This window comes from Pseudoliparis swirei, chromosome 6 (assembly GCF_029220125.1).
Source record: "Pseudoliparis swirei isolate HS2019 ecotype Mariana Trench chromosome 6, NWPU_hadal_v1, whole genome shotgun sequence".
Lineage (NCBI taxonomy): Eukaryota > Metazoa > Chordata > Actinopteri > Perciformes > Liparidae > Pseudoliparis > Pseudoliparis swirei.
Genome location: NC_079393.1, coordinates 3,854,989 through 3,866,498, shown reverse-complemented (window position 1 = coordinate 3,866,498; position 11,510 = coordinate 3,854,989). Strand labels below are relative to the sequence as shown.

Genomic DNA, 11,510 nt, shown 5'->3' with positions numbered 1-11,510 from the left:
ACAAAAAAAAGGTGGCACCCAAATTTTATGATTTTTTTTTTAATCAAAACTTTATTTATGTTCTCCAAAATCTGGACTTTATGACCTGTGAAAAGTGCACAACTGACGGGAGGAAACTTGAGGAAGGGCCGCCGGTGTGTGGGAGTCGATTAAAAAGTAGAATCAAAGAACCAAGACGACAATCTTTAGAATCCATCGTGACAAAAGTCTTCAAACGAGGAAACGCACAGAAAACTGGACTCAGGCGGCGTGGAGGGGTCAGGGGTCAGGCTGCGGACCACCTGCTCATCTTTCATGATCCTCGCCGCTGGTCGCCTGGTACGGTCGTCAGTGAGGCTGGATGACCAACCACAGGGGGGCCCAGACCCTCAGGGGGGCCCCGGACCCACAGGTCCTGGGTCAGCTCCTTATTATTCACATCACAGCTAAATAAATACATCACCAACAATAATGGCGTGGACACTCACTGGACGGTCATCAGGGGATCGAGGCTCGAGATTAATATATATATATATAAATAATAATAAATATATTTATATATATATAAATATAAATATATATTTTTGTTGTTGTGTTGTTGACATCTCTGAGGTTTACTCACACTGGCCAGTCCTGCAGGTGCTGCTGCCGCCATCTTGTGGTCGCTTTCCCTCCTGAAGCAGCCAGGAGATCAGAAGCTGAAGAGGAGCGCCGTGTGTGTGTGTGTGTGTGTGTGTGTGTGTGTGACAGGACCCAGAATAAAACACAAGCCGCTTGTTTTTTGCCAGACGGCGTTTATTCCCGCGAGGCGTCCGACGTGAGCGTCGCTACAGAGGCGCCTCCTTTTGGGAACGCGGCTACGACGACTCCGGCGTGGGAACGCCCCGGAGGCGAGGGACACGGGGACCGCGGGACGAACGGAAAGGACAACAAATAAATAGAAAAACAATAAACGAGCCCGGAGGCCACTCGACACAAGCCGCCTCCTCGTTGGAGGCGGAGCTTCGGCTCCGGGCCTCTCGTGGTCCCACAGAACTAACATTCAGTCGCACTTTAAACACGTCGCTCGCGTACGTTACATTTGCACATTCACAAGTGGCGGCTAGAAATCAAGAAGAAGAAGAAGAAGAAGAAGAAGAAGAAGAAGAAGAAGAAGAAGAAGAAGAAGAAGAAGCCCCGCAGTCGGGTGGAGAGAGGAAGGCGAGCGCTCGACTTAGCGGCACGACTCGGTGATTAAATACGCTTTCAGACGACGGCAAGCAGAGCGACCTCTGACCTCTGACCTCCGCTCACGCTCGAGTCTCGGAGACTTTAAGTGCTCAAGAGTTCCAGGATCGGTTTGACGCGCCGGCAGCTCGTTAGCTTAGCATAACGAGCGGAAGCGGCGCACTTTGCATTTTTCATTTCCAACAACGTGTCGGCACTAAAAACAAAAAGAGATCCAAAGTCCTTCTGGAGAAAAACTTTTCACTCTAATATGCAAACAGAATAAAAACAAGAATGTTAATTCGGGCTTTTTTTTGTTGCGACAATTTACTAAATGTAAAAGGAAATCTCCCATTTATACCCAACATGCATTTGTTGAGCAGAACATTTCAGACCTAAAACACTCGCGCAGGATTCCCTTCTTGAGTTCCATGACGACGTCTCATCACAAATATATATCTATTTGTATCCCTCTCCACCTGGTAGAAGACGAGTTGCTGCCGTGTGTTCGCTGGATTTCTACCTTTTGGTTCTTCACACACATCAGTTTGTGATTCGTGAGCCGTGGAGGTCGCGTTGTTTCCTCTCCACCATTTCCTGTTGTTATGCTAAGCTAACAAACAAATTCCCAGCAAAAAAAACAACAAATAATGGGATTTCCCCAAAGGTGGCGAGGCCGTTACCGTGCAGAGCTTTCTGTGACGAGGGAAGCTAAGCGGTACAGTGGTGTGTCTTCTTCACATACAGTTAAGACACTTCTGTTACCGTGTGTGTGTGTGTGTGTGTGTGTGTGTGTGTGTGTGTGTGTCCACGGGGTTGGGGAGACCAGCTGCCAACCCGCTGGCTCTGCCTCGCCGTCCTCCTCCTCCGTCCAGAGACGTGACCGCTCCTCCTCCTTCTCCTCTCAAAAGCCTCCCGAGCCGCGGCGCTGCGTCGTCTTCGGCGCACAAAGAGGAGGAAGAGGAGGAAGACGAGTCCCAAACAATACGGCTTGATTAAAACGGATCGGCGCGACCCCCTTGAGTCCCGGCTGAAGGAAGAGAGAGTCTGATGAGATGAGACGACTTCCCCGTGTGCGTCGGTCCCGGAACGTTACCACACGTCGCAGGTGGAGGACGGTCCGGGGGCAGCGCGGGGGTCAAAGTGCAGGCGGCGGCGTCAACAGAGGCCCTCAAGTGTCCTTCGGGGGGGGGTGTCAGACGCTGGCCACCTCGTCCGCGTTGTCGGCCGTCTCCAAAGTGCTGTCCAGTCCGCCGCGAGCGCGCCAGATCTTCACCGTCCGGTCGCTGGAAGACGGGAAGGAAAAGGGGTATCATTATTATCTGATTGGTCGAGCGTCGCTCCGCCCTCTGGGGAAGCTCGCGGTAGAGAAGCGTGCGTTTACTCGGAGGCGGTGAACAGGTGGCTGCTGTTGGTGGCGATGCCGTTGATGGGGCTCTCGTGGCCCTTCAGCTCGCCGAGGGTCCCCAGCGTGTCCGTGTGCCACAGCTTGAGCACCCCTCCCCTGCAGCCGCTCAGCAGGGCCGGGGACCCGGGGACCACGCCCAGCGCGCACACCCAGTCGCGGTGGGCGTTCGGGACTTGCTGTTGGAGAGGGAGAGGATTGATGTTTTTTTATATTTACGGCCATTCAACAATGGCCGCCATGGGATCTTGATTTGGAAAGAATATATATATATAGTCAACGTTAGGACAATTGTTTTTATTTTATTTATCCCGTTTGAATTGCGCCATGAATTATTTATTTATATATTTTATGGAGAGAAAGGTTGATGTTTTTTCTCTATTTACTGTCATTCAAAAATGTCCGCCATGGGATCATATTTTGAAAAGAATATATATGGTCAACGTTAAGACAATTATTTGTTTTTATCCCATTTGAATTATTTATTCAGATATTTTTCCAGTCAAGAAAGTATCTTTTTAAATAAAAAGAACCATCAGATCCGTCATTCACGATCAAATCATCATGGGTCTCTCACCATCGACTGCTTTACACGATTGTTTGAACTAAAGACGCCCGATTCGGCCTCCGTTTAAAAGAGAGAATTATTTCTATACTTATTATTCCATATTTTATCTGGAGCACTATAAACAGGGTTCTTACACATTTTGACCGATGGATTTCCAGGACTTTTAACCAAATTTCCATGACCGAACTGAAATCTCGGTATAAACATGAACATTTTTGAAAATTGTGCGCATTGAGAGCGTACAACGGCTTATATTTTGAGCGTCTTTCTTTAAAAAAACGTTGTAAACAACCCCTTAAAAGGTTTATTGTTTTGTGCTGATTGCCTTATTTTGTATCTGCTTTATTGGTTTTGATGTATGCCTTTTTATATTGTATTGTTTTAATGATTTTGTATGTTTTAATCTACTTCCTCTTTGAGCTAAATCAGACTTTTATTTTGAAATGTTAAAAGGAAGCGCACCTTTATTTTAAGTAAAAATACAAACTTGACGGTACGGCTAAATGTTACGGACGGATGCGCATTTCATTTAAAGTTTTAATAGTTTTAATGGTCCCGTATGAGGCGAATGCTCTTACGGTGGTGACAAGGAGGTATTTAAGAAAGATTTTTGGTTCAATTGTATCCGCCGAAAGAAAGAAATTAAAGAAGTTCACCAGCAGTAAGTCTCACGCCGATTTATATACGGGGATCCGTTACAAACGTATTAATTATTTCAAACTCAGCGTAAATGAACATGTGATTATAACAAATTTCCATGACTTTTCCCAAACTTTTAGGATTTAAGTTTTTTCCATGACTTTTCCAGGCCTGGAAATGACCATTTTAAAATTCCATGACTTTTCCAGGTTTTCCATGACCGTACGAACCCTGTTTAAATTCCCTTGTTGTCCAGAGCCGTGCATCAAATAAAATGCCCCCCAAAAGAACCCCAGATATGGAAGTGCATCCCCCCCCCCTCGCCCCCCGGTACCTGCAGGAGGTCTTTGCGGCCCAGGTCCCACTTCTTGATGCCGTTGTCTCGAGAGCCGCTGAACAAAATGTCGCCCTGGACCACCAGGGACTCGATGCCGTCGTAGTGGGGGGGCTCAAAGTTGTGCGTGGGCCCGATGCTGCCCAGAGAGCCCTCGGTCACGTCGAACAGCTGCAATCAGAAACTCCATCGTCTCATCTTCGGCTCCTCAAAGAGGAATATTGTGTATGAATCCAGAGTAAAGGAGTAAAGGAAACCTTGATGTAGTGGTCCTTGGACCCGGTGATCACCAGGTCCTGGTTGTTGATGGACTGGTCCACGGTCAGACACATCACGGGGCCGAGGTGACCGGTGAGTTTCCCCGTGGATGCAAATCTGAGGGAGAGGGAAACATCACGTACAAAGAAAATGTGATTTAAAGAGTTTGGAACATTCAGTCTGGGTGTTTATTGATTTTAGAAGTCATTTTCAATCATCCAGGGCGCCGATTATAAAATGTTTTTTACTTTCTGAGGTGGAACAATTCATCAAAAACTGCGTGACGGACGACGGCGGTCCGGTTTCACACGGAATCGGAAAGAAATCGGGCCGTGAATTAACTCACGATGTGCGTTTTGCATCTTTGTAATAATACGGATACATCTTTCCCCAATTTTCTTCGCAGTGAATTAGAGGCAGATTTTCTTTTTCAATTATTATTGTTAAAAGCATCCCGTCTGGAATGGAGACATGTATATGAGAAATCAGGATTTATTTTTCTGAAACACGCGACTCGTTTACCTTCTCAGATCCCAGACTCTCACCGAGTTCCCGGCGGCGGCGTACAGAACCATGCCGTTGGGGTTGAGGGCGATCTGGTTGATCTGGTTCTCTCCTGCCGGGATGGTGACCGTCCGGCTGGAGTTTGACGCGCAGACGTCGCCAACATTAACCTGACCGGAGGAGCTGAAGACGCGCAGAGACACAGGTGAGACTCGCTCCGTGTCAACAGACGGAGCTCCTCCCCTCATTTCAGACGTGGAGTTATTCTCACGTGAGGATTCGGATGCACTTGGCCGAGTCGCGAATGTCCCAGACTTTGATGTAGGAGGTGGAGACGGTGAAGACCAGACTGGAGCTGTAGCGGACCGACACCACGTTGTTGGGGTGACCGGCCAGGGACATTATCTCCTGACCCGTCACCAGGTTCCACACCTTACAGGTCCGGTCTGCAAGGAGACACGCAGTCCATCAGCTCAACCTCACGACCATTTAAAAAATACAAATGGTACAATTTATAATAATATCATAATAAAAGAATTATTAAGAAGATACAATTCAATAAATAAAATGAAATAAATATAATTTAATCAGAATTTAATTTAATACAAATGTATTTAAAATAAAAAAATAAAAAAATAAAATAAATAAAATAATGGGCACAAGGCAATATAACAGACAAACTAAGGTAAGATACAAAAATGTTACAAACTAAACTAAATTAAAAAATAAATAAATTAAATATATTAAAAACATTAAAGAATCCCCCGTCCCAAAAAACCAATAAGTGCAGTAAAATGAAAACATCTGATAAAAATAAGCTTGTAGGAATTGGTTTTAAGAAGTGAGAAGCCCAGCTGCTGCTTTCTGAACCGGTGGTCGATACTCTAAAAAGGGATGGAGTCATGGAGGTCAAGTCTCGAGAAGATAAAAAGCATGAACCAACATGTTTGAACACTGTGCAGAAGAGGTTAGAGGCCAAGGATGGCTTCTAAAAATACCTCCGCCATTAGATATTGATAGTCGGACTTGAAAAAAGAAAGATAAAAAAAAGAAAGAGCACGCTCTAATACAGAAATGGACAGAGAGAGAGAGAGCCACTCGGGATCAAGACCGACGGGTTCATGTTCATTTCAACGAGGGGAAGAACATGACAATATGGAGGGTGTTTGACCTTTGGATCCGGTGAAGAGGAGGTCGTCGGTGCAGTCGACGCAGAGGACGGCTTTGCTGTGTCCCTCCGCCACGTGGACGCACTGCAGCGTCGCCGACCGACTGCTCTTAGTGGGCGGCACCGGGTTAATGACTCCCCTGGAACACACACACACATCTCTGTCAGACACTGTCCAGCAATCTGAGTGCAGCGGAAATCACACACACCCACACACACACACACACACACAGCCAGAGAGTCACGCAGCATCGTGGCTGATTGCCACGATGCTGCGAATCAGAAAAACAGGAAGCGGAGAAGGGAACACGTCCACAGAGGGAGGAGCAGAACCAGACCGTCACCGTGTCGGGAACAAACGGATTCTTGTGTGCAGATTGAGGAACAAAAAAACCACAACGCCCCAAAGAGACAAAAGACGGATGAATATTGGAAAGCGGCGATGTTCAAATGCTTTAATCTCTAGCTTGGAAAGAGAGGGTTATTATTGAGGGTAATAAGCTCAACAAGACGGCACCGCCGGGAGTTCAATGCAATTATTTATTGATCCGAGAAAAGAAAATACAGGTATTAACCGTTGTGGGTCGTGGAGTGTTTGTTGGTTAACCGTCGACTCGATGGAGAGAAAGTCAATCCACAGCCGTGTTTCATGACAATGACAAAAGGTGAAGTGAAGGTTGTAGTTGGGTGGCTGGGAGAGAGGAGGAGGACCAAGGGAGGACAGGTGGAGGCCTCTGTCCGTCCTGGAGGGGGGAAGAGAGGGTCCCATATCCCCGAGACGCGATGAGCTCCTGAGTTGATCAACAGATACTTCCTGTTCTTACCAAGTTCCTTAATTACTCTGTATTGGATACGACTTGGGAATAAAAAGGCTCCATGAGAAGGATTCGTGTGTCTGTGTTGGAGATTAATTAAAAATAAAATAGGAGAAAAACCTTCCCATTGTGCTTTAAACTTTTAGAGCCAACTGTAGCCTCTAATGAATGTGAATGTATTTTAAAAACACAATAATAATGTAACATGAGGACCGCGAGGGACAACATAAAAGTCTAAATGAGAGCATCACGACCTCCAGGAAGCACGTTTATTTCATAATTACTCCAGAGTCTAAATGTGGGCCTCACATTTGCATTAAAAGGAGATCTCAACAGTAAATTATGAAATGAGGTCGTCTGGAGAGCCGAGCGCCTCACACCAACTCTCGTCCCCAGCTCTTCTCACTTCTACTCGTCTCTGGTTCTTCGTACTTAACCTGCAGACACGCGGCGAGGAGGTGGTTAAGGGGGCGAGCGGCGGGGGAGGGGGGAGAGCTTCCTCGGGTTCCTGACGAGCGGGCTGCGGAAGGAAGACAGTCGGGCTGCCAATTAAGCCGCGGCATAATTAAAGTGTGGCGCTGAGCCGTTTACACACTAGTGGTGGTGGGTGGAGGGGGACAGCAGGGAGACGCATATGCTGCCTTCACCTCACAAGGGAGAAACTGTCGGGAAAACAGCTCGACGGGAAAGTGTTCCTGTGTTCGGTTTGTACGGATGTCTCCTGTAGATAACGGCCTCTATATATATATATATATATATATAAATACTTTTAAATAAGCAGCTGTAAAATTTACAAATGCATATTATTTTTATAGCTCTGGTGAGGCAGAATATTTCATGACTGGACAATAAATATAAATATATTAAATACAGAAATAAATATAAATATTAAATATATAATACATCAATATAAATAAATATATAATACATCAATATAAATATATTATAATAAATAAACATAATAAAAAATAACAAATATACAAGCGTAAATAATTAAATAAATAATAAATAGATGATAATAAAATAATTAAATATAATAATAAATAAAATGTAAATAATTAAATAAATATATAATAATAAATAAATAGACTAAAATAAAATAATGTGACGATATTTCGATATTTTCCAGTCATGAGATCCTGCCTCACCAGAGCTATAAAAATATGTGTATTTGTACATTTTACAGCTTATTCAGAAGTTATTTTATATTTTAAACCCCAACATATCCCCGTGATTTAGTAGCCTCGTCACGGGGGAAGCATTTCTTTAACTTTAGCGACTAAGACCAAAATATTTTTTCTTTAATGTTGTCAGGCTACAACATTTTGTTTTGATAAAAAAATATATATATTTTAAATTATAAAGTTTAATAATAATGATCGTTTTTCATCTTCCATTTGTGCAACCACTAAATATCATTTACAGATAATGATGTAGTTTGTGCGATGCAAATTAATAAATAATACTCTGAATGCATTACGTTATGTTTAACCTCTGGGAATCTGAGATGACTAGTTTTAAATCACCGTGACACGAATGTAACATTCAGCACACCGAGGGCGTCCGGATTCATCGTGAAGATAGTTTCAAGTTGGGAAACAGTTTTTATCACGAGTCTAATAACCACCGACGTTAAATAACTGAGGAAGTGTTCGAATGTCTTCCAGTCATATATTTACATTTTAAGCGGCGATGACAGGAAGTTGAAAGTTTTTTAAACATGTAAATTAAAGTTCACATCACATTTAGATTAATCAAAACCCAGCCCGATGATGTCATCCACACATCCAATAAACCAACTCTTACAAGCAGGAAGTATGGATCATATGTGGAAGGAAGCCGATGGTTGCCGTGTGTTTTGATCGATTCACAATGTGCACAGGACTTTCACCCAGGAGACCGTGGGTCGCACCATTACCCCTCCATCGATGACTTTATTTAAATGGTACGTTTTAAATGGGCTTTCGACATCTCTGTGTCTCTCGGGAACAGTCGAAGCGCCACATGGAGTCTCCACACCCACAGAAACCTCCCGACCACACAAAGAAGGAGAAAAGACGGAGAGTTCAAATGTAGAGCGGCAGCAGGAGGGAGTCGAACTCTGAACGTGAGACGAGAGACGCCCGACAGCAGGTCGAAGGTCATCGCCCGCCTGCGCCCTCAGAGCCAGGAGGAGTATTAGTAGAGGAGAAGTGGAGTTACTTTGCGGCCACAGCGCCGGGGTCAACCGTCTCTTACTGTTTGGCTTCCTTGACCTTTGCCCTGTCGGCCGCCGCCCTGTCGTAGGCCTTCCTGCGAGAGAGCGGGGAAGGCTCGGCACAGCGCCGCTCCAGCCCCGACGCGGCTCTGGAGCCAGAACTGACCCGTTTCAGTTTTCATTAAGGTTATCCACGGACGACACACACACACACACACACACGCACAGCAACGACAACGGAAAGAAACAAAAAAAGGATGTGAAAACATAAGCATGGTGGACCAATGAGGAGATGAGGGCAGCACACAGGAACACTCGCCACCGGGGGCGTCATTCAACCGTCTCATATGCTTGTAACTGTCAGCCAATGCTTTTTATAAATGTTATTATTTTATTTACAAACCAGTTGAAACATGGCTTTTCACAAGCTCGTTCAAGCAATCTTAGTATTTTTGATTAATAAGGAATTAGAAAGAAATATATATTAAAAATACCTTAATAATTCAAACTACCAGCCAATGCTCTTTTTTAAAATTTATTTTATTTAAGTGGAAACGTGCTTTTATACAAGATAGTTAAAGCAATGTTAGTATTTTTGATCAAATGAGGAATTAGAAAGGTAGTTTTTGTGCTACGCAAAAAAAATATATATATTTTCAGCCAATGCTCTTTTTAAAAATGTAATTTAACAAGTCTAAACATGGATTACGTTAAAGCAATGTTAGTATTTTTGCTTAATAAAGTTATTAGAAAAGTAATTTTTTGTGCTACGCTACTTTCAAATATACACACACACACATACATATACAGGACTGTCTCAGAAAATTAGAATATTGTGATAAAGTTCTTTATTTTCTGTAATGCAATTAAAAAATTATTAAATATTAAAAGAATAAAAGGCTTGCAATATTTCAGTTGATTTGTAATGAATCCAGAATGCATGACATTTTTGTTTTTTAAATTGCATTACAGAAAATAAAGAACTTTATCACAATATTCTAATTTTCTGAGACAGTCCTGTATATATATATTTCTTACTCTTTTTTTATTGTGATCAATGCTCTTTTTAAAATTTAATTTACAAACAAGTTGAAACATGGCTTAAGTTGGAGCAATGTTAGTATTTTTGCTTAATAAAGTAATTAGAAGGCAATAAATAAGCCACACAGATGTTATTATCGGCTCCTCTCGACATGCGTCTCCCTCCTAAGGGACAGTTTGGGGGATGTTTGGCCGTTTGATCCTCATGAATAAATGTCAAACTAAAAAAAAAATGAGGCTGTAGCAGCGACATCACGACGTGCAGGAAGGGAGGGAGGGAGGAAGTCGTGGTTATCGAGTTAGCGGCAGAGAGCCGGGGGCCTGGACTTACATGCTGCCCATTTTAGAGGAGAAGCCGGGGGAGAGCGCAGCGTAGTCCCTGACCGATGAGCCCGCGTCCCCTCCCCCGTCCGGCGCCTCGGCCAACGGCGGCATCGGACCGGAGAAGTCGGCCACGGAGATCGCGTCGGGGGCGGAGTCGCTGTTGGCGTACAGCAGCTCCATCTGAGTGGTGGTCCTCCTGCGGGCCTGGGAGGAGGGAATAGAGTAAGAGACGAGACGGGGAGGAGGGAATAGAGTAAGAGACGGGAATAGAGTAAGAGACGAGACGGGGAGGAGGGAATAGAGTAAGAGACGAGACGAGGAGGAGGGAATAGAGTAAGAGACGAGACGAGGAGGAGGGAATAGAGTAAGAGACGAGACGAGGAGGAGGGAATAGAGTAAGAGACGGGGAGGAGGGAATAGAGTAAGAGACGGGGAGGAGGGAATAGAGTAAGAGACGGGGAGGAGGGAATAGAGTAAGAGACGAGACGGGGAGGAGGGAATAGAGTAAGAGACGAGACGAGGAGGAGGGAATAGAGTCAGAGACGGGGAGGAGGGAATAGAGTAAGAGACGAGACGAGGAGGAGGGAATAGAGTAAGAGACGAGACGAGGAGGAGGGAATAGAGTCAGAGACGGGGAGGAGGGAATAGAGTAAGAGACGAGATGAGGAGGAGGGAATAGAGTCAGGGTACTGATGGAGGCGTGTCTCGGGGACGTACCTTGTTTCTGGGTTTGTTTTCCCCCCCACAGAGTTTCATGAGGTCTGATGTCAACGTGCTGACGGGAAGGCAAGAGATTTACACGCGTCAATAAATATATGTGTAAAAACACAAAAACATCATCGAATGTAGCATAAAAACACCATTTAAAACACAATGTTAGTTATTATATGCGTTTGACTATAAAGTTCAGCACTACGCGCGGTGGAGACACTGGTCTATTTATACAGCCGTCGTAGTTCCATGTATTTAACTTGTTATTTCCTTCGTATTTTATTCTATTTTAATATTTTTTACTCTCTGGACTTCGAGTCTGAAATAAAAAGTTTGATTGTAAATATGATAAATATTAAGA

The 11,510-nt window shown here is 44.3% G+C and overlaps 1 protein-coding gene across 7 annotated transcripts in view; it reads right to left on the bottom strand.

The window, feature by feature from the left end:
* Positions 1 to 753: 753 nt before the first annotated feature.
* kif21a (kinesin family member 21A) overlaps positions 754 to 11,510 on the bottom strand; it is a 49,670-nt gene continuing 38,913 nt past the window's right edge. For 5 of the 7 annotated variants that reach the window (XM_056417838.1, XM_056417839.1, XM_056417840.1 and 2 more), the window contains 10 exons: positions 11,156 to 11,213; positions 10,446 to 10,642; positions 9,115 to 9,234; positions 6,065 to 6,201; positions 5,165 to 5,339; positions 4,912 to 5,076; positions 4,389 to 4,506; positions 4,132 to 4,302; positions 2,570 to 2,769; positions 754 to 2,471 (listed from right to left, as the gene is read on the bottom strand). In XM_056417838.1, coding sequence (XP_056273813.1) covers positions 2,381 to 2,471; positions 2,570 to 2,769; positions 4,132 to 4,302; positions 4,389 to 4,506; positions 4,912 to 5,076; positions 5,165 to 5,339; positions 6,065 to 6,201; positions 9,115 to 9,234; positions 10,446 to 10,642; positions 11,156 to 11,213 — 1,432 coding nt within the window. In that variant the 3' untranslated portion in view covers positions 754 to 2,380. The remainder of the gene's footprint in view (positions 2,472 to 2,569; positions 2,770 to 4,131; positions 4,303 to 4,388; positions 4,507 to 4,911; positions 5,077 to 5,164; positions 5,340 to 6,064; positions 6,202 to 9,114; positions 9,235 to 10,445; positions 10,643 to 11,155; positions 11,214 to 11,510) is intronic. The other 2 variants (XM_056417842.1, XM_056417844.1) reach the window with 1 other exon arrangement.